Genomic DNA, 24043 nt, shown 5'->3' on the forward strand with positions numbered 1-24043 from the left:
TGGTGTCCCCCAAGGATCTATCCTTGGCCCCCTCCTATTTCTCATCTATATGCTGCCCCTTGGCGATATCATCCGAAAACACGGAGTCAGTTTCTACATGTACGCTGATGACACCCAGCTCTAACCCACCACCACTTATCTCGACCCCTCCATGATCTCTAAGTTGTCAAACTTCTTGTCCGACATCCACTACTGGATGAGCAGAAATTTTCTCCAAATAAATATTGGGAAGATGGAAGCCATTGTCTTTGGTTCCTGCCACAAACTGCTTTCCCTAGCCTCTAACTCCTTCCTTCTCCCTAGCATCTATCTGAGGCTAAACCAAACAGTTCGCAACCTAGGTGTCATATTTGAGCTGAAATGAGCTTCCAGCAATATATCCGCAGCATAACTAAAACCGCCTATTTCCACCTTCGTAACATTACCCACCTCCGCCCCTGCCTCAGCTCTTTTGCTGCTGAAACCCTCATCCATCCCTTTGTTACCTCTAAACTTGACTACTCCAATGCACTCCTGGCTGGCCTCACACATTCTACACTATGTAAACTTGAGGTAATCCAAAACTCGGCAGCCTGTGTCCTAACTCGCACCAAGTCACAATCACTCATCACCCTTGTGCTCGCTGACCCACATTGGCTTCCGGTTAAGCAATGCCTCAATTTCCGCCCCCTGGGAGTGCCAACGGGAGGCACAAATGCATTGAATTTTGCCCCCTTAGTGTCCTCAGATTCTCACTGACATCCACTGGTTCATGATTGAGGGCAGTTTCCTGGCAGTTTCCACCCCTCACTAGCCCAGACGTGCTGAGGACAATTGTAGCACCTCAGCTGTTGCCTGAGATCAGCTCACTCGACACTGAACTTGTCAGTTATTCAATCAGCATTGTAACCCATGTATAATCTGACCTAAGTTGTACACTGTGAGAACAATGACCACTCGGTGGGAGACACTCCTAACCTGGACCTTCAGGTATAAAAGGGGAAGCTCCAACCACCTTCATCACTTGAGTGCTAAGGAATAAAGGACAGGTCACAGACTGACCTTCTCTCAAGCACGGGCCTCGTGTGCATTTATACTGTATAGTAAGGACCTATCAATGGCGATGAGAAACTGGGATTTAAACCACGCGAGCATGGCCACTAGCAGAACAGACGAGAGGTACTGTGTTAGGAATGATTGGGACAGAGATTCAACATTGTTAAAGCAGCATACAGTTCTCCAGGCAGACAAGGGCAATCGGGCATGCCCCAACATGGAGTTGAATCCAGAGGGGGAGTTCGACAGAGACAATGGCAAGTTGAATGGCGATTCACGCCATTGCAAGAGACAATGCGGCCAGTAATGGGGCCATCAACACCTGTTAATGGCGCATTCAAGGACAGTCACAGGGGCAGTCAGGGACGATCGACTGGCAAGGGACCTTTTGTTTCCAACAACAGCTCATGTTGGAGGCATGGAGGCACACACTCAGCCGGAGATTGCAGAGCTGAGCAAAATACCTGCAGAAATTACAGAAATGAACGCTGGGGGAAATCGCTGGAAGCTGAAGTTCAGCGAGTTCATGTGGAGCACGTATACAGTTCATACACCAGGACGCCACCGATAATAATGAAATTGCTCCTCAATGGCATCCCAGTATCAATGGAGCTAGACACGGGGGCCAGCCAGTCCCTGATGAGTATCAAACAGTTCGAAAAGATGTGGGCATCCAAGGCCAGGAGGCCAAAATTATTGCCGATTGACGCACAGCTACAGACTTACACAAAGCAGATCATTCCGGTGCTAGGCAGCGCCACTGTAGTCGTGACCCACAAAGATTCGGAGAACAGGTTGCCACTCTGGATTGTCCCAGGGGACGGTCCCGCACTACTGGGGAGGAGTTGGCTTGCTGTCATGAACTGGAAATGGGGCGATGTCAATGCAATTTCCTGTGGAGTGAGTATCATGCTCACAGATCCTGGACAAATTTGACTCATTATTTCAACCCGGCCTCAGCACTTTCATGGGGGCCAAGATTCACATAAACCTGGACGTCAGGCCAGTACACCACAAGGCCAGAGCAGTGCCGTACGTGATGCAGGAAAAGATAGAAGGCGAATTGGACCGCCTGCTGAGGGAAGGCATCATCTCGCCAGTCAAATTCAGTGACTGGGTGAGCCCGATCGTGCCGGTGCTCAAGGTGGATGGGTCGGTCAGGATATGTGGTGATTACAAGGTCACCATCAATCGGGTGTCACTCCAAGACCAGTACCCGCTACCGAGAGCGGAGGACCTCTTTGTGAAGCTATCCGGTGGCAAACTTTTTTCAAAATTGAACCTAACCTCAGCTTACATGACCCAGGAGCTGGCGAGTGAGTCGAAGAAGCTGACCACCATCACGACACACAAGGGGTTGTTTGAGTACAACAGATGTCCGTTCAGGATTCGCTCGGCCGCCGCGATCTTCCAACGAAATAGGGAAAACCTCCTCAAGTCGATTCCAGGGACGGTGGTTTTTCAGGACGACATCCTCATCACGGGTTACGATACTGAAAAACACCTCCACAACCTGGAGGAGGTGCTACGCAGACTGGACCGTGTAGGGCTGCGACTGAAAAAGACGAAGTGCGTCTTCCTAGCTCCAGAGGTAGAATTCCTGGGGATGAGGGTAGTAGCAGACGGGATCAGCCCTACTGCGTCCAAGATGGAAGTGATCCAGAGAGCACCCAGACCCTGTAGCAGGACGGAGCTGCGTTCGTTCCTGGGGCTCCTGAACTATTTTGGTAACTTTCTTCCCAAATTGAGCACGCTGCTAGAGCCGCTACACGTGCTCCTACGCAAAAGTCACAAATGGGTCTGGGGGGACAGCCAGGAAAGGGCTTTTAATAGAGCACGCAATTTGTTATGTTCCAACACTCTGTTAACACTATACGACCCATGTAAGAAACTTGTGTTAACGTGCGATGCGTCGTCCTATGGTGTCGGGTGTGTGTTGCAGCATGTCAATGTCAAGGGTCAGTTACAGCCGGTAGCTTATGCCTCCAGGAGTCTATCCCAGGCAGAAAGGGGTTACGGGATGGTAGAAAAGGAGGCGCTCGCATGTGTATATGCTGTAAAGAAAATGCACCAGTACCTGTTTGGCAGGAAATTTGAGCTGGAGACAGATCACAAACCCCTAACGTCCCTTTTGGCCGACAACAAGGCCATAAATGCAAACGCATCGGCCCGCATACAGAGGTGGGCACTCATGTTAGCCGTCTATGACTATACAATTTGGCACAGACCGGGCACCGAAAACTGCGCCGATGCACTCAACAGGCTCCCACTAGCCACCACTGAAGGGGCTACCGAGCATGCTGCTGAGATGGTCATGGCTGTTGAAGCTTTCGGAAGCGAAGGCTCACCCGTGACAGCCGTGTCAGATTAAAGTCTGGACAAATAGAGACCCACTATTGTCTCTAGTCAAGAAATGTGTCCTGAATGGCGACTGGGCAGCCACGTGCAGACCTGGAACTTTGTGTTCGCAGGTGCAACACGTGTGCTCAGCTGGGCAATGCACCCAGGGAAGCCCCCCTTAGCCCCTGGTCCTGACCCGCCAAGCCTTGGTCACGCATCCATGTGGACTACGCAGGTCCTTTCAAGGGAAAAATGTTTTTGGTTGTAGTAGACACCTACTCCAAATGGATCGAGTGTGACATTTTAAATTCAAGCACATTCTCTGCCACGGTAGAAAGTTTCCGGGCAATGTTCGCCGCCCACGGTCTACCGGACATCTTGGTCAGCGACAATGGCCCGTGCTTCACAAGCACTGAATTCCAGGACTTCATGGCAGGCAATGGAATTAACCATGTCAGAACGGCACCGTTCAAGCTGGCCTCAAACACCCAGGCAGAACAAGCAGTGCAGATAATCAAACAGGGGATGCTCAGAATCCAAGGGGGTTCCCTACAAAGACACTTATCACGCCTCCTGTTGGCCTATAGATCCCGACCACACTCGCTCACAGGGGTTCCACCCGCAGAGCTGCTAATGAAAAGGACGCTCAAAACCCAGCTATCCCTTATACACCCCACCATGAAAGAAATTGTCGAGAGCAGGCGCCAGCCACAATATGACTACCATGACAGGAATGCGAGGGCGTGATGTATTAATGTAAATGATCCTGTTTTTGTCCTCAACTACGCTGCAGGGCCCAAATGGCTCGCAGGCACTGTGATTGCCAAAAAGGGAAATAGGATTCTGGTCGTTCAGCAACCCCATAGAAGAAGCAGAGGAAGAACACGATGTAGAGTTCACTCCACCACAGGTGACCGAACACCGGAACCAAAGGAAGGAAAGCCCAATCACTGTGGGCAGTCTGGATAGGCCTGAGGCACTGCAAACAGCAGACACTCAGGCCAGTTCCCAACAACCGGAGCCCCAACTCAGGCGCTCTACAAGAGAGCGTAAACCACCAGAGAGACTCAACCTGTGATCCCAATAAGACTTTGGGGGGGGAGGTGATGTCATGTATTCAACCAGCATTGTAACCCATGTATAATCTGACCTAAGTTGTACACTGTGAGAACAATGACCACTAGGTGGGAGACACTCCTAACCTGGACCTTCAGGTACAAAATGGGAAGCTCCACCCACCTTCATCACTTGAGTGCTAGGGAATAAAGGACAAGTCACAGACTGACCTTCTCTCAAGCATGGGCCTCGTGTGCATTTATACTGTGTAGTAAGGACCTATCAGAACTTTCTGACCTAAATGAAAGAACTTGCATTTCTACTGTACCTTTTACAACCTCAGGACATCCAATGTGCTTTACAGCCACTGAAATACTTCTGAAGAGCAGTCAATGTTGTAATATAGGAAATGTGGCAGCTAATTTGCGCACAACAATCTCCCACAAACAGCAATGTTATGACAATCAGAGAATCTCTTGAAGTGAATTTTAATAATGACCTGCACTGGAGCTCAATAACATTTTTTTAAATTGCGCAAAGTTCAAATAAGAGGATAAATCTTTCGATTACGCATCTTTGATGAATATTCTTGCCGATATCGGAAATTCACAACGCAGAGTGGGAAAATTCAGGATAATGCGCAGAAGTAATTAGTGGCTCCTCAGGAGTTTCCTGGATGGCCTCACATTGTGAAAAATGCCATTAAAAATGAAAGACAGGCTTGTATTCATATAGAACATCATCACATCTTTTTAGAAACATTGCAAGCTGCTTCTCCCACAGTGAATGTCTCTGAAATGCATTGACTGCTCTTTACAAAAGCACACACAGTAGCTCTTTGGTTCATCACCGAAACCCACAAACAAGTAATAAGACAAATGATCACTTGAACTGCTTTGCTGGTGTTGGTTGAGCGATGAATGTTACCAGGATACGGGGAGAATTCCCTTTCAATAGTTCTGTGAGATCTTTAACATCCACCTGAACCAACAGAACAACAGATGGGATCTCAGTTGAAGATCTGATCCAAAGATTGCACCTCTGGTCGCTCAGTGCTGCATCAGATTATCAGCTTAATTATCAGCTCAGTGGGGTTTTTACCCACAACCTTTGGACTCAGAGGTGAGAGTGCTGCAAATTAATCCAAGCTGACACCACAGTTGCTATTTAGGAGCAATTCAAGATGCACCAGATGAAATATCTCCTGCACTGTGTGCACCACTGCGATGCAGGTTACATATTTGTTGGAAGTACCTCTCAACACAGCAGAATTGTCCCTTTGATTTGCTGACTGGTGCGGGAGTGCGATTCCATTGGCTGCCAGTCACCCACTTGTAATTCACCCACATCACCACTTTTTCACGCATGAACCTTGACGGTAAATGGCAGGAAGCTATTTGACCACAGGGGCGAGGTGGGCGGGGGGAGTGGATGGGGGGGAAGACATCAAGGTTGAGCTCCGATTCTGGCCAGCTCCAGATCATTACACACACACACAGTTTACAGTATGGATCACTAGACAGTGATCAGGAACTCAGAAGCCCTGCAGATTTTTCACCCCCACAGAGATCAGAGGGCTCAGCACAGACCAAGATAGACCCATGATCTACATTGCTCAGTGCCACACTGAGCACTGCATTAATTTACCAGGTCACTCGAGGGAGGGTGGAGACTCTCAACCTTTGTGGCAAATACAGTGGCATCATGCTCTCACCAGTACTGCCTTTGTGCACTTACACTGAATTAACTTACAGCTCACCTTCCCAGGTTTGTAAACATTGGACAACAGTGCTCTAAATGAGATATCTTCACCTATATATAGCCGTATGTAAATAGTTACATATTAAGAGGTAAATTTACACAGGTGATCTAATTTACAGAATTGTCTGGCCAGCACATGATGGGGGTGAATTTCTTCAACAGTTTCAGTGCATTTCACTCCAGGGACTTGAGCACAAAATCCAGCCTGACACTCCAGTGCAGTACTGACTGTCGGAGGTGCCGTTTTTCAGAAGAGACGTTAAATAGCCTGCTCTCTCAAGTGGCCATAAAAGATCCCACGGCATTATTTCGAAGAAGGGAGTTCTCCCCGGTGTCCTGGCCAATATTTATCCCTCAATCAACACCGCTAAAACAGATTATCTGGTCATCAACGCATTGCTGTTTGTGGGAGTTTGCTGTGAGCAAATTGGCTGCCGCGTTTCCTAACATTACAATAGTGACTACACTGCAAAGGTTTTTCATTAGCTGTAAAGCACTTTGGGATAGCCAGAGGATGTGAAATGCGCTATATAAATGCAAGTTCTTCCTTTTAGTGGTGCTGGAATCACACCGTATCTTTTTTAGCGAGGAACGTCGGGTGAAAATTCTTTCTGTCACTTGTGCGCTTTTAAAATGCTTCCCCTGAGTTTCCCTGTGCTTTCTGAGCCTTCCCGCCATCCGTCCGCCATGTCCACACCAGCCTCATTTGCATACAGCCACCTGAGGCGCTGTCAATGCCAGATTGCTGGTTTTGACCCACAATCGCAGACAGGGTAAGTCAGACTGAAATGTAAGAGGACCTGCCACTGCCTGTATCACCTGATCAAGGTGGAAGTGAGGCGTCTGTGAGTCATGAAGGATCTGGACATTTTGGCTAACAATTTCAGCAGTTTAAACGTTTTGATTTGTTGCCATTGTTTGCATTTGCCTGCTACTGGGACAGACCACACCAAGATTTTTGAACCCCTACATTATGACAGTGACCGTAGTTCAAAAAGTACTTAATTGGCTGTGAAGCACTTTGAGATGGCCAGAGATTGAGAGAGGTCATATATGTGATATATTCACAGAGAACAGCGTACACAACTTCCTAAAATGGCAGGCAGCTCTCTTGGAAGTCTCCGGAAATCTGCCTAGTTCTGTTTATTATTAACCGTGCAATTGCAGTACACAATACGTCCACATCCACAGTGTGGAGCTACAAACATTACAAGCTTACAGACATTACACTTCTCCCTCCTTAATGAAGAAGCCATCATAACAAACATCATACATAACTTTCATGTTTATACATAACACAGGATAGAAACTTTTTTTTTTCCATATTTACAAATTTAACTTTACCATTTGTTTTCTGTTTCGAAGAGGATACCTTCGCTCGAGAACAAAACCTTTCAAACATGGTGTCGATTTCACACTCATTCGAGGCTCATCCTGAGGAATGTTTTCCTCCACGGAAGTTCCTTGATTTTCATTTGAACTCATTCTAACTTCAGGCTCTTTGTTTACCTGACTCGGACTCAGACTTTCATTCTGATTCACTCCTGGATTTGTTTCCAGTTCATTGGATTTAGGATTTGCTGCTGGTATATCAAAACTATCTGATGAGTCAGAAATAATTGAATCATTCCCACCTTCAACTCCTTCCATGTCTGTAGGTAAAATATGATCAATATGAACAAACCTAACCTGTCCATTATCAAACATCTTTACCAAATATGTGCGAGGACCACATATCTTCACCACTCTTCAGGATAACCACTTTAACCATTTATGGTGATGGTTCTTCACTCTCACCTTCTGGTTTAATTTCACACTTCTCTCTTTTACTCTACCTCTATCATGATTCTCTTTCTGTCTTAATTGTGTCTCTTCTACGGACTGTGCCAAATTTGGCTTTAACAATGAGAATCTGCTACGTGGCTGTCGATTGAGAAACAACTCTGCTGGTGTTCTACCAGTAGTTGTATGAGGAGTATTTTGATATGTAATCAAAAAATTGGCCAATTTATGATCCAATGACAACTGTCATTTCCTTGGATTTGGATCTAACATATGTTTTATGAGGGCACGTTTTACAATTTGTACTGTGCACCCTGCTGCACCATTCGAAGCAGGATGCTATGGTGGAACCTTGGTATGTTTCACACCATTTTTGCTCGTGACTTGTGCAAATTCTTCTGAACGAAATTGTGGTCCATTATCCGAACCAATTTCTTCAGGGAGGCCAAATGCAAAAAATAATTTTCGCAAAATGACCAATGTTTTATTGTTGTTATTTTCCACATTGGAAACACATCAACCCACTTCGGATGGCTATCAATCACGATGAGCAATTGTTGTCCTTCTAACTCAGCAAAATCAATATGTAGCCTTTGCCACACCCTGGGAGGCCATTTCCATGGCTGTAATGGGACTGGTGGTGGTTGCTTGCTTACCGATTGACATGTCGTCCACTGACTCACGATGTACTCTATATCTTTATCAAGACCTGGCCACCATAAATAACTGCGTGCAAAACTCTTGGTCAAGCACATTCCCAGGTGCTGGTCATGGAGGTCTCCTAATAATTTGGACCTGAATTTATTTGGTACAACCACTCTCGCACCCCACATGATACAATCTTTATCTACTGATAATTCATTCCTACGAATGAAGAATGGATGTGTATCTTTGTCTGTTACCTGGTTTGGCCATCCATTTGCAATATACTCATACACCTTTGACATCACTGGATCGCGTTTGATTGCTCTACCAATCTCTTCAGCTGTGACTGGCAGTTCATCAATGTATGAAAAATAGAACACTTCTTCCCTATCTTGTGATGGGGAAGGCAATCTAGACATTGCATCAGCATTACTGTGATCAGCTGATCGTCTGTATTCAGTATCATATGTATATGCTGACAAAATCAAAGCTCATCTCTGCATTCGGGCTGCAGCTAATGTTGGAACTGGGGACTTTGGATGGAGGATTGCTGTTCGGGGCTTATGGTCCGTAACGATGGTAAACTTACGACCTTACAAGTATTTGTGAAACTTCTTGACCCCAAAAATTAATGCCAAAGCTTCCCTTTCAATTTGCACATAATTACTCTCACTGGCACTGAGATTGCGTGAAGCAAAAGCAATTGGTCTCTCCTCCCCACTACTTAATACATGAGAGAGTACTGCCCCAACTGCATACGGAGAGGCATCACATGCTAGCTTAATCTCCTTAGATATGTCATCGTGAACTAACATGATGCTTTTACACTCCTTGAATGCTGTATCACATTCTTTTGACCACTTCCAGTGGTAACAATATTCACTCCGTTCTTTTTAAAGGGCAATAAATCACCGGGTGTGGAGAGAGTTGGGGTTCCAGGCCAATATTTTACAAAACACTCTTGGCGATTTGTAGTTCTGGGCTTTTTATTGTTATGTTATGTTTGTTTAATGGGTGCATTTCCCTGTAGTTACTGCGGCTAGTAAATTTCACCAACTGAAGTGCTTGTAATAAATGCAAGAATCAATCCTGTGCTACAAAGTTATAGTCCTGCAGAAGCAGGAATAATTCTTATTTATTATCTAATTATGTTGCTATAAATCAAACTGTGCCCTCGGCGGAGATGCCACTCTGAGACCTAAATGGTTAAAATTATTAATGGCAAAAATCTGCTTGTGTATAATGCATCCTGTTTCAGTGCCTAGCTGTGTAGCTTAATAGTCCCTGGTCAAAGCTGAGCTGTAAAATGATAAGCAGGAGAGTACACAGTGCATAAGCCCCGGTAATGAAAAAATTTAATCAAACCTAGTGGTGTATACAAGAATTATTAGCGCATTTCAGTTCCTTAACTTATTGAAATGTCAAATAGGATACATCTTGGGTTACAGCCATTCCTATTGAAAAACCATTCAGAGGGAGCATAGATTAAGTTGCCTGCTCTGTTGCCAAAAATCAGCGCTTTTGGTTTAGTAAAACATAGTACAAAATACTATTGCACCCAGAACTCGCCGAGACTACTTTTTAGCTCTCACTGTCAATTAGCTGTCCTGATGTGGCAGCACCCTCATTTCTCAATTACACCTCCATTGTGTTCCATCTTGCAGCTAAACATAATCAAGCACGCCAAAAATATGTTGACAGCAGCGGAGAGCTATTAAATTTAATAGCTGATTTGTTTCTGCTGCTGTACATCTAATATTTGTGGTAATTGACACGACACAGCCGAGATGCGCAGCACATGACTGTGGCTTTTTTTCCCCCAACCTCTTTGCAATCAGGAGCAATTCGCCATTCTTGCATCTCGTCACAAATTGCAAGTGGGACACTCAGTTGAATGGAATTTTGTCACCAAGCTAATGAAAGGGCTCACCTCCAAATTGAGCAGTCAAATTAAATTAGCAAATTATCTCAGCAGAGCAAGGCAGCATCTATGCATGCTGCATTAACGAAGGAATATCTTCTCACAGAGAGACTTGAGAATGTGGAGCTCGCTGCCACATGACGTGGTAGAGGCAGAGAGCATTGATGAATTTAAGGGGCGGCTTGATGCATGAAGGAGAAGGGAACAGAGGGATACAGGGGCAGAGTGGGAAGCAGCAATTCGAGTGAGAGGAAGCTTGTGTGCTGAATTGCCTGTTTCTATGCGGTAGATTCAATCTAATTCTATGTATTGAATGGCAGAAGATTGTGGGGTATAACCTTTTCTCTGTCAATCGGGCCATACCATAATCACTAACCACGTCTTGAAAGAAAGACTTGGATTTATATAGCGGCTTTCACGACCACTGGACATCTCAAAGCGCTTTACAGCCAATGAAATACTTTTGAAGTGCAGTCACTGTTGTAATGTGGGAAACGCGGCAGCTAATGTGCACACAGCAAGTTCTCACAAACAGCAACGTGATAATGACCAGATAATTTGTTTCTTTTGTTATGTTGATTGAGGAATAAATAGTGGTCAGGACACCGGAGATAACTCTCCTGCCCTTCTTTGAAATAGTACCATGGGATCTTTTACGTCCACCTGAGAGAGCTGGAGACAGGGCCTCGGTTTAACGTCTCATCTGAAAGACGACACCTCTGACAGTGCAGCGCTCCCTCAAAAGAGTATTAATATTTTAATTGGCTGGCACAATGGATACTTTAATTGGGTCCTTTGAGGGGGAGGCTTGCTCAAAACACAAGCATCTCTTGTGACAATTACACCTGGGAGAAAATTACACCTGCTTTGAAGGAATCGTTTGTTCTTTGTTAAGTTTGTTTGCATACATGGGTGATCTACTTAGTACTGAATTCCCCACTGTGTTCAGTTTAGTTTTATGGCATTAAGACAAGGCTGCTGAAGATTAGAACTGATGCCAGGTGAGTGGTATGTCTGCACAAACGGTCATCTAACTTCAATGGTAAAAGGTCAAATAATAATCAGCTGTGAGGAGCATAGAAGATAACTGTGGATGTAATTGGTCAGCATTGATGAGAAGACTTCTGCAGAAAGTATTTATTAATGGTAGCTAATTGTGAAGGAATGCGCTAATTGCGCATAAGCAGTTAGTTTTAACCTTTAGGATAGAATAGGCAAACTGCTGAAAGTGGCCTTGATAATGCGGTACTGTATTTTATTAGGTTATACCTCCGTAACATCGCCTGTCTCCGCCCTTGCCTCAGCTCATCCGCTGCTGAAGCCCTCATCCATGCCTTTATTACCTCTAGACTTGACTATTCCAATGCACTCCTGGCTGGCCTCCCACATTCTACCCTACATAAACTAGAGGTGATCCAAAACTCGGCTGCCCATGCCCTAACTTCCCACTCATCCATCATCCCTGTGCTCGCTGGCCTACATTGGCTTCTGGTTAAACAACACTCATTTTCAAAATTCTCATCCTTATTTTCAAATCCCTCCATGACTACGTCCCTCCCTATCTCTGTAAACTCCTCCAGCCCCACAACCCCCCAAGATGTCTGCTCTCCTCTAATTCTGTCCTTTTGGGTATCCCTGATTATAATCGCTCAATCATTGGTGGCCATGCCTTCTGTTGCCTAGGCTCTGGAATTCCCTGCCTAAATCTCTCTGCCTCTGTAGCTCTCTCTCTTTTATTCGCTCCTTGAAACCTACCTCTTTGACCAAGCTTTTGGTCACCTGCCCTAATTTCTCCTTATGTTGCTTGGTGTCAAATTTTTTGTCTCAGAATACTCCTGTGAAGCGCCTTGGGATGTTTAACAACATTAAAAATGCTATATAAATACAAGTTGTTGTTGTTGATTGTACCTTGAAATCCTGGTATTCTGAAACCGAGGACAATATCCCAATTTGCTGGTGCTGAGGTACTTCAGACAATTTTCTGGCACATTCTGGTACACAGCATCTTAACTTACCCACAGCTCCCCCCCCCCACCAGCCCCCGCCCCCACCACATCCCCATCATCATAGGCAGTCCCTCGAAACGAGGATGACTTGCTTCCATGCCAAAAAGGGATGAGTTTACAGGTGTTTCAATGAAGGATCTAATATTCCAGGTCCTGAACTACATCTTGAAGGGTGGAAGATGCCTGAACGTGGATTTTTTAATGTGTGGTGGCCGTTGCACACTAGCCACCACACGGGCTTGACAGAGCTAGGTCTTGGTCCAGTGGCAAGGATTACCCAAGTCGACTGGAGACCTGCTCTGCTGCACGAGCCTAGTGCGTACACATATCGCAATGTGGGCTGGCATGTGCTGCCCCTGGGCCCTCGTTTCTTCTGGCCCCAAACTCACGCCTCTCCTGGGCCCTGGTCACATCCCGCTACGTTCTCTCACCGCTCCTTCGTCCCAACCTCGCCTCTCCTGCTGTACCTGTCCATGCTCCAATCACCGACCTGGACCTTGATAATGTCCCTCTTCGCTGCAGTCATCCTCCTGCACCAGCTTGTGCTGTACCTTGCAGAGGTATGCTGCCATGCTGTCCAGGGGCCACTGCTCCCCACTCGTTTTATGGCCCCAACCTGCCGCTGATGGTCTCTCGCAGGTTGGGGCAACCACGCTGTCTAGGGGCCTCCACTCCCCACTCGTTTTATGGCCCCAACCTGCCGCTGATGGTCTCTCACAGGTTGGGGCCGCCACGCTGTCTAGGGGCCTCCACTCCCCACTCCTTTTATGGCCCCAACCTGCTGCTGATCGTCTCTCGCAGATCAGGGCCGCCACGCAGTAGCATGGCATGCAGTGATGTCCTAAGCTTTAACTTTACCATTTCACTAATTGAGAAGGAGATAATCAGCCTATGCCACCAAGTGTGGCACCAATAATAATCAGACGTCAAATGGTGAGTTCAGGGTTCGGGCTCGGTTTAGAGCTTGTATCATCGGTTATCTCTCCTTGGAGGCCTTCACTGGGTTATAAACAAACCCGTGTTTCTCTGCAAGCGGTTATCTAACTCCAATTGTCCACAGTCAAATATATAATCAGCTGTGAAGAAACACGTTGTTCTGGTGGTAAGGAACTCAAAAGGGAGACTAAGACTGAAGAGCAAATCCTTATCGATTCTGAAGATGCTTCCTTTGAAACAGAATCGACTGTACCCATCGCTGAAGGGCCAAAGCAGGCCTGGACCACGATGTTTGTAAAATCTGAATGGAAGTATCAGAGAGAGTTAATGCTGTCTCACCCTTATGCTAACTAACCAGGGAACATGAAGAATAAATTCTTCATGGTAAATGTGCTCAAACGTTGCATAATTTTAAGGTGCCTCTCAATAGAATGTAAGTGTGGTACACATGAGACAGGGTGAGTACCCAGCTGTCTGACAACTGTTAATCTACATTCCATATGCACTCAGACCCCCGTGTCTTACAAAGGTGGTGGGGTGGGGGGGGGGAGGGGGTTGGTTTCTATAATGCTGCTATCGCAATGCATTTGCCCCGTGGGCCAAGTATGCTGCCCACACTGAATACCTGCACACTCGCATAGGTGGCTTCTTGTCTGAGTGTTTTGGGTCACACAGATCCTCTGACATATTCCATGTCCTATCACATGTCTCTGTTCTTTCTGCTTGTAAAAGAAGGCAGCACATAACGAGCATCAGGGAATGAAGAGCGAGGGTGTGGGGGGAGATCACACAAATTGCAGCCTTACCTCCTTCTGAAGAGAGGTCACTGGAGATACTAGACATGGAGGCCTCCGCGCTCATGGTCAGTATCCTCCTTTGCTTGTCCTTATTTACCTCCTTATTCACTAACTCTCTTGCTCCCTCTCACATAAACATTCACTACAGATGTTTTACCATGTTTCAAGTGGTGTTTTACTGAGACTGGCTGTGCCTTCAGCTGTCTAGTCCTTAAGCTCCTTAAACTTCTCTGCCTCTCTATCTCTCTCTCTCTCTCTCTCTCCTCCTTTAAGGTGCTCCGTGAAACCTACCTCTTTGACCAGGCTTTTGGTCACCTGTCCTAATATTCCCTTACATGGCTCGGTGTCAAATCTTGTTGGATAATGCACATGTGAAGCACCTTGGGACGATTTACTACGTTAAAGGCACTATAGAAACGCAAGTAGTTATTGTTGATTGGGATGTTGTCTCAAGACATTGGACTCTAATCTACAGAAGTCTGTATTTGATCATGTTGAATCACCATGTTGATTGACACAAATTGACACAGCAATAACGCCATCTCATTACTGTTCAGAAGCCCAATTCCAACACAGACCTATTGAGTGAGTGGCCAACAGTAGGGGAATGACAGAAGATGATGGAAATATCTCTTAGATTGTTGCTGATCCCTGCTCAAATAAATGCAATTCATGCGTCAACTTGCATGCAACCCCTTTTATCAGGGCCATCTGAACAAGGAGGTGCTGGGTCACAATCGGCCCTAGAGGAACACATGCAAAGCCGCTTCACATCCTCCTTCCACTGGGAAACAATTACAAGAGAACACATGGAGAGGAAGTAGAAGATATACAGCATGCACTATTACAAGTTGGCAATACTGGGTAAAACACACTGCACTTGCACCACACTCAGTTAGGGTGAATAAAACCTGGCATCATTCATACTCTACTATGTCCAGAAAATTCTTTGCTCTGAGCAGATTGGTGAGAAATGATGCTCTATTCAGTGCGCTGGTGCTGTGTTGAGTGCAATGAGGAAGAAGCTTTATTTGGCTTGGATATTGAGAACTGGCTGGAAATGATTATTTTGCTTTGGCCATGTCATCCAGTTAACTGAAAGAGCCTCCTGTTAGAAGCTGTTGGATCACTCTGGCTGATTAGTTACTTGTTTGGGTGCACAAGTCTTCTGCCACTTGGCTCTCAATGCTGGCAAGGGCGACATTTATTACTCATCTCTAGTTGCCCAGAGAAAGTAATGGTGAGCTTTGAACCACTGCTGTCCTGGTGCTCCCATGATGGTTTTAGGAAGGGAATACCAGAATATTGGTACAGCAACGATGAAGGAACGGTGATACCTGTCCTAGTCAGGAGGGGTGTGAGTTGAAGTGGAACATTGAGGAATCAGTGTTCTTGTGACTTTGCTGCTCTTGTCCTTCTCAATGGTAGTGGTCGCACGGGAGGGAGACACTGATGAAATAAGCTTTGTAAGTTGCTGCTGTGCATCCTACAGCCACATTTGCGGATGATACTAAGTTGGGTGGCAGTGTGAGCTGCGAGGAGGATGCTATTAGGCTGCAGAGTGACTTGGATAGGTTAGGTGAGTGGGCAAATGCATGGCAGATGAAGTATAATGTGGATAAATGTGAGGTTATCCACTTTGGTGGTAAAAACAGAGAGACAGACTATTATCTGAATGGTGACAGATTAGGAAAAGGGAAGGTGCAACGAGACCTGGGTGTCATGGTACATCAGTCATTGAAGGTTGGCATGCAGGTACAGCAGGCGGTTAAGAAAGCAAATGGCATGTTGGCCTTCATAGCGAGGGGATTTGAATACAGGGGCAGGGAGGTGTTGCTACAGTTGTACAGGGCCTTGGTGAGGCCACACCTGGAGTATTGTGTACAGTTTTGGTCTCCTAACTTGAGGAAGGACATTCTTGCTATTGAGGGAGTGCAGCGAAGGTTCACCAGACTGATTCCCGGGATGGCGGGACTGACCTATCAAGAAAGATTGGATCAATTGGGCTTGTATTCACTGGAGTTCAGAAGAATGAGAGGGGACCTCATAGAAACGTTTAAAATTCTGACGGGTTTAGACAGGTTAGATGCAGAAAGAATGTTCCCAATGTTGGGGAAGTCCAGAACCAGGGGTCACAGTCTGAGGATAAGGGGTAAGCCATTTAGGACCGAGATGAGGAGAAACTTCTTCACCCAGAGAGTGGTGAACCTGTGGAATTCTCTACCACAGAAAGTAGTTGAGGCCAATTCACTAAATATATTCAAAAGGGAGTTAGATGAAGTCCTTACTACTCGGGGGATCAAGGGTTATGGCGAGAAAGCAGGAAGGGGGTACTGAAGTTTCATGTTCAGCCATGAACTCATTGAATGGCGGTGCAGGCTAGAAGGGCTGAATGGCCTGCTCCTGCACCTATTTTCTATGTTTCTATGTTTCTATTGCGCCGGTGATGGAGGGGTGAATATTGAATCCTGTTGCTGGGCTCTGATCAAGTGAACTGCTCTGTCCTGGATAGTATGGAGCTGCTTGCATATGGTGACTGAACTCGCCCAGGCAAGCGGTGAATATTCCATCACACTGAGAACTGTTAAATGAATGCAGTATTTGGCAAGTACTAAACAATTGCTGTAGAATTCGGTTCCGTAGCGCCCATTTTTTGGGCACTATGGGTGCCATTTTGATTCCAAAATGACTACCGCAATGCATGCGCAAACTTCTGGTTTGGGCCATGCCGGACGCCATCTTGGGTAGGATATTAGCGCAGGCAGTGTGCGGCGGAAGCATGCAAAGTTATCAATCAGTGTGTAATGCTGATTTGATGCCAGTGCTATCATTTTGGAGCTCAATGCTCCAGCTAATGTCCTCTCTTAAACTCGTACAGCTGAACACACATTTAGCAGCAGGAAGGACCCCCACCAGTGCTACTTAAAGAGAATGAAAAGCAAGAGGTGCATGCTTACACCGTCTGCAGCTTATAAATCAGAAAAGATCGTGGGATGAGGAATAAATGGGATGTGAGAGGAGGATTGGGTATGACGATACTGTCATCTTGGATTGTTTCAGTGCTGCTGCTAGCCACGGGCTCAGCGATGCCTGTTCCAACATGATGCAGTAGTGGTAAGTGTGTGGGGTGAGGTGAAGCTATGAATGTGAGATATGACGAATGAGAGATATGAGTTCTGTCGAAGGGTCATTTACCCGAAACATTAACTCTGCTTCCTCTCCACAGATGCTGCCTGACCTGCTGAGAATTCCAGCATTTTCTGTTTTTATTCCAGATTCCAGCATCCGTACTATTTTACTTTTGTGTTGTAATGTGAGTATGAGTCCTGTTTGGTACAGGTTGTTGGTACGTAAGTGATAGGGATGTGGTGCATTGAGCAGTGTGTGAGGCTAGTGGTACAGTTGGTGGGATATGGCATTTGAAGGTGAATTCACTGACTTTGCCCACTCGTGTGAGGTCAATAAACTGCATTTAGGTCCTCTGGATTTGACTTCTGGCATTGACCACCATGACTACCTGCTCGCACTGCCTTCGCAGAGTTTGCTGGAGCACCTCCTGGCCCCCTGTGGATAGAGGTCCTCTCTCCTCCTGTCCACATCCTTCACCAAGGCCTCAGTGCAGCATCTGAGAATTGTGGAGCATGTTCTCTCCCCTGTTGCACCATTAGTCACTGTTCTTGCAGCTCAGACTCTCTTCCCCAGCCACTTGATCCAGCCAGAATACACCACTCCTTTAAGAGGTGCAGGCCGACTTTAAGTAGTGCAGACGACCTTTAAGTGGTGATCGCCTCACACAAATGTTGGCCCCCTGCTGAGGTAGGCAGCCACTCAACAGCGCGTTTAGCTGCCTCAACTCTGCAGTCATTTAAATTTGCCGAAGTTTGCGGGCTGCCTGCATCGGAAGCAATGGACATGGGTTAATTGTGCATCGTGATCCTTGCACCCATTTTCAGGGGCTTTTGAATTTAGCCCCAATGTGTTTAATTGCTTGTACATTATCAATATTTGGAAATAGAAAGAGGAAATGCAAAACAAAATACAGAGGTATTCTATGTAAATAAATTGTTAGTATTATTCAAAAATGGTGCAGTGTTTATTTAATGTGCTGATAATTATTTTTATAGTTAGCTTTAGAGTCCGTTCCACAGCAGGCTTAAGTCAGTGTCAGGTTCCCCTGACTCCTTTTGCTTTGCCTTTTCCTGTGCATTGTAGATTGCGGGGATGCCAAGAGGGGTCAGGGGTGAGACACTTGTCGTAGAGTGTTCAGGCTTTGCCGTGGTCTTGTAGTCACGGTGTTTAAATAACTGGCCCAGTTAAGCTTCAATCAGTAGTAACCTCCAAGATGTTGATGGTGGGGGACTTGGGAATGAAGGTGCCACACTCCTAAGCTTACGATGAGAAAAGGTCACTGATGAAGTATCTGAAGATGGTTGGGCCTAGGACGCTGCCGTTAGGAACTCTTTCAGCAATGTCCTGATGCTGTGAGGAGTGGCCAATGACATCCACAACCATCTTCCTTTGTGTCAGGTATGACTGCAGCCACTGGAGGGGTTTCCCTTTGACCCCCGTTGACCTCAGTTTTGCTAGGACCCTTTGGTGTCATACTCTGTCTAATGCTGCCTTGAGCTCACGACTGGCTACTCTCACCTGACCTCTGACATTAAGCTCTTGTGTCCATGTCTGGATCAAGGCTGTGACAGGGTCTGGAGCCAGGTGGTTCTGGAAGAACCCAAACTGGGTGTCAGTGAACAGGTTATTATAGAGAGTAGGTGCCACTTGATGGCACTATTAATGATTCCTTCCAGCACTTCACTAATGTAAGAGGACATTATTTGCATTAATAATGGAATTTACACCAGTCAGCACAACTGCTGCTCAGTGAGTAGCTGAGTCTAACCAGTGCAGACGGGGTCCCGGTTCAATTCCTGGTCTGTGCTGAGTTAGCTGGTCCTAGGTGAGATGATAGTAATGGTGTGAAAGAAGGGAAAATAATTCAACTAGGGTTCTCACTGCTGATTGTTGGCTGATAATCCCAGTGAAATCTCCTGATTTTAATCATTCCACCATTGACAGCGGTGTCTTCTGCTGCCTCGGCTCTAAGCTCTGGCATTCTCTCCCTAAACCTCTCTGCCTCTCTCTCTCCTCTTTTAAATCTACCTCTTTGAGTACATTTTAGTCACATGTACTAATATCTCCTTATGTGGCTCAGTATCAAATTTTGTCTGATAACACTTCTGTGAAGCTCTTTGGGACGTTTTACTCTGTTAAAGGTGCTATATAAATGCAATTTGTTGTTGATAGATGTGGCCTTATTGTAACATCTCATTTAAATACGGCACTTCAGTACTGCACCGACGTTTCAACCCAGGCTGCAACTCGTGACCTTCTGACTCAGAGGTGAGAGTGCTACCAACTGAGCCAAAGCTGACACTCCCTGAGGGTACATTTTGTGAACTTATTCTCCCATTGGAGAGCTTCACTTGTTCAGAACTGATTGGGAATTTAGTAGGAAAAATCAGATTAATGATGTTGTTCAAAGTGCACTTGTGTGGATGCTGGGTGAGGACAGGATTGAGTTCTCGTGTGACCTTCCAGTCAAGTAGCCTGGCAACACTCACTGCCCAGCCTCACACATGAAGAATGTCCACTTTCATAAAGGTGACTGGCACCATGGCAAGGAATCAGCACCCTCAGGGGAAGAGATGAGACAACTCGAAGGTGGGACCAATAACTTTAAAAATGACACTTTGAGGTAAAATTTCCGAAAGGACACTCCCGACACAGAGTCTCAACCACCAGAAGGGCCGATTGGCTTATTGCAGGCACGTTCCCATGATTTTCAACAGCGAAGTATACAGGGAGTGAGCCCACATGTGGCTGATATGGGCACCCAGTGGGTGAGGCTCCTTGCTGGGAGCACATATTATGGAAAATTTACCCTTTGCTGTAAAATAGGACTTCCCTGAAAAAAACAAAATGTTAAGCGGCCGTCGTAATAGAAGCTATTTGGTTGTTGAAAGTGGAATTAGTTTAAACGTTCAGTGTGGTTCGTACATTCTTCCACAGGTCTCCCTGTAGAGAAGCGAGGACTCTATCTTTACGGACACGGCCGCCACAACTTTGCTAAGGTTTCCACCGCATCTGCAGTAACGTTAGGGCAGTGGTGCAGGAGTAGCTGCGGGGGGATTCCCAGCCATGAGTTTATATCTCAGCTTGTAAATCAGATGGCATACGGGGCTGTTTAGCTGCGGTGTTAAGCTACAGACTACATTGAAGTGTTGTGTTCAAGTTACAGGTGCCGTTTCGCCCCATAACTTCATTTTCCCGGGGGCATTTTAGCGAGGGGTAAAGGGGCAGCTGTCGTGCAACAATGCATAAAACTGGCTTCAACGTCTCTGAACTCTTCGTCAAATTGGGGAGCTAGGCACGAAGGTCAGAAATATTAACTTAAGCAAAAATAAAGAAAATCCGCATTGATCTTGGGTTTTTAGTCTTTGGTGCTGCCTGAAGGAGGTGAGAAACAGGATTTCCATCCAGGGCTGGAGCAGGAAGTGGACCCAATCGAGTAAATCAATAAGTTTATTACTGCACTATTTCTTCAATCGTGCATTCTGTTATTTTACAGAAATTCTGAATGGAGGCATCTACATTGACCAGAACAAGTTTCTATGCTATGTCAACACTGTTCATTGGCAGGATATCGTGCGCGACCCGCCAACTGCTGATATTATAATCGTTCCCACCAACACCACTGTGGCGTGTAAGTATGATACCTTTACATCTCTGTTCACATAGGATACAGTCACTGAGCTGCTTTTTCTAATGGTTCAGTTTAATATCAAATGGTTAACGAACATTGTATAAAATGGCTGATTCCACAATCGAGGAGCGATACTCGAGGGGATACTGGTCGGGGAATCAATGGCCTCACAGCCCCCTCTTTTTTCACCCGCTTAAGTTCATGGATGCAAAGTCAGGGCCCTTAGGATTTCCCAACCAGCGCTCCCTGTGAGTGCGACTCTGCACTTGGATCGGGAATCAGCACTACTGTCTTCATCATTGAGTAACTGATGAACTCAGAAATTTGGCTAGACTGTCGTCCGAGCCTTTTGTTCCAACTAGTCTGTTGAACATTGTTGTTAGTCACTGTAAAACAATGGTGTCTAATACGTTAGCCACTTCACACGTGCAACAAAAGTGGAAATCCAGATGCTAAAAGTTGCCTTTCTGATTAGTAAATTAAAAAAAATAGTATTTACACAGTCTATGGTACACTGTTGTTAAACATGTGATTTCAATACTCAACTTTGCACAGGATATTCATGTATAATTCAATCTTTTTGAGCATTTATTGATAAAATGGTAAGATGAAAGCAGAGTGCGCAAGTGTGTTTTGTATGTGGTTGCTTCCTTGGTTACTGAATAGTAGTAGATATTTGTTATGTAAATATGCATATGTGAAGTACATTTACCTGTATTGTGCAAGTGTATGTGGCAGTTTTTAATTTAAAAATAAAACAAAACATTGGTGGTCAGCCATCTTGAACCGCTGCAGTCCATGTGATGTGTGATGAAGGTGCTTTCACAGTGCTGTTAGGTAGGGAGTTTCAGAATTTGGACACAGCAATAACCAAAGACCGAATTTTGTTTGATAACACTCCTGTGATGCGCTTTGGGATGTTTTGCTACATTGGAACCAGTGATAATGAAGGAACAGCTGATATATTTACAAGTGTCTGTGTGACTTGGAGAGGAACTTGAAGGTTGTGGTGTTTCCATACACCTGCTATCCTTATCCTTCTGGGTGATAGAGATCGTGGGTTTGGGAGGAGCTGCCGAAGAAGCTTTGGCGAGTTTCTGCAGTCCATTTTGTAGATAGTGCACACTGCAGTCACGGTGCGCTGGTGGTGGAGGGAGTGAATGTTTAAGATGATAGACGGGCTGTTGATCAAGTGGACTGCTTTAACCCGGATGGTGTCGAGTTTCTCGAGTGTTGTTGCAGCTGCACTCATCCAAGCAAGTGGAGAGTTTTCCATCACACTCCTGATTTGCGGAATGGTGGAAAGGCTTTGGGGAGTCAGGAGGTGAGACATTCGCTGCAGAATACCCAGCCTCTAATCTGTTCTTGTAGCCACACTATTTATGTTTTCTACTAAAATTAGTGCTTGTGGCTAAATCGGTGTTGCCGTGGTCACAGCTGTGGCTAGTCTGCAATTTGTGTTGGACAACACTGCTATAAAAGAAAGACTTGCATTTATACATAGAACCATATCACATCTCTTAGAACATTCCAGATGCTTCACATGCAACAAATTACTTTGAAGTGGAGTGACTTATTGTATGTGCAGATGTTGCAGACAATTAGCAAGACCCCATGAGCAGCAATCGGATGGACTATCAATGAGCTTGAGTATTGGTTGAGGGAGCAATGTTGGCCAGCACATCAAGAGAAGTTCCTTCTCTTCCTCAAACAGTGAGGTTTATAATGAGCATGACAACCAGTAGATGGGATCTTAACATCCCATTGCAAGGGATGTAGAATTTCCCCAGTACTGCACCTGGATATCAACCTACGGTTACGAACTCAAGCCCTAAAGTGGATAGGTTAAATTGGCCCATGGAGACTCTCTTGCAATTTTCCCTTCCTCCTCATGTAGCAGCAACATTCCTTGGCCTCCCACACACAACAGCCAAGACCAAGGCCAAGAATTTGTTGTGCAGGGTGATGTGGGCAGAGACTTGTAGTTGACCATTCTAAGGTACGGTGGGTCGGTACATTCTATGGTACGGTGGGTCAGTACAGACTGTGTTACGGTGGGTCAGTATATTCTATGATACGGTGGGTCAGTACAGTCTATGGTACCGTGGGTCGGTATAGTCTATGGTACGGTGGGTCAGTCCATTCTATGATATGGTGGGTCGGTACAGTCTATGGTATGGTGGGTCAGTACAGTCTATGGTACGGTGGGTCGGTACAGTCTATGGTACGGTGGGTTGGTAGAGTCTATGGTACGGTGGGTTGATACAGTCTATGGTATGGTGGGTCGGTACAGTCTATGGTATGGTGGGTCGGTACAGTCTATGGTATGGTGGGTCGGTACAGACTATGGTACGGTGGGTCGGTACATTCTATGGTACGGTGGGTCAGTACATTCTATGGTATGGTGGGTCGGTACAGTGTATGGTACGATGGGTCAGTACAGTCTATGGTATGGTGATCGGTACATTCTATGGTACGGTGGGTCGGTACATTCTATGGTACGGTGGGTCGGTACAGTCTATGGTACGATGGGTCGGTACAGTCTATGGTATGGTGGGTCGGTACAGTCTATGGTATGGTGGGTCGGTACAGACTATGGTACGGTGGGTCGGTACATTCTATGGTACGGTGGGTCAGTACATTCTATGGTATGGTGGGTCGGTACAGTGTATGGTACGATGGGTCAGTACAGTCTATGGTATGGTGATCGGTACATTCTATGGTACGGTGGGTCGGTACATTCTATGGTACGGTGGGTCGGTACAGTCTATGGTACGATGGGTCAGTACAGTCTATGGTACGGTGGGTCGGTACATTCTATGGTACGGTGGGTCAGTACAGTCTATGGTACGGTGGGTCGGTACAGTCTATGGTAAGGTGGCTCGGTACAGTCTATGGTACGGTGGGTCGGTACATCCTAAGGTACGGTGGGTCAGTACATTCTATGGTACGGTGGGTCAGTACATTCTATGGTACGGTGGGTCGGTAAAAACTATGGTACGGT

General features: G+C 45.9%; 1 protein-coding gene across 1 annotated transcript in view; it reads left to right on the plus strand.

Moving 5' to 3' along the window:
* LOC139255129 (receptor tyrosine-protein kinase erbB-4-like) overlaps window positions 1-24043 on the plus strand; it is a 1872364-nt gene that overhangs the window by 843241 nt on the left and 1005080 nt on the right. Inside the window, exon 4 of the mRNA XM_070873872.1 lies at window positions 20905-21039. Coding sequence (XP_070729973.1) covers window positions 20905-21039 — 135 coding nt within the window. The remainder of the gene's footprint in view (window positions 1-20904; window positions 21040-24043) is intronic.

The sequence above is a fragment of the Pristiophorus japonicus genome, chromosome 3 (genome assembly GCF_044704955.1).
Source record: "Pristiophorus japonicus isolate sPriJap1 chromosome 3, sPriJap1.hap1, whole genome shotgun sequence".
Taxonomy (NCBI): Eukaryota; Metazoa; Chordata; class Chondrichthyes; family Pristiophoridae; genus Pristiophorus; species Pristiophorus japonicus.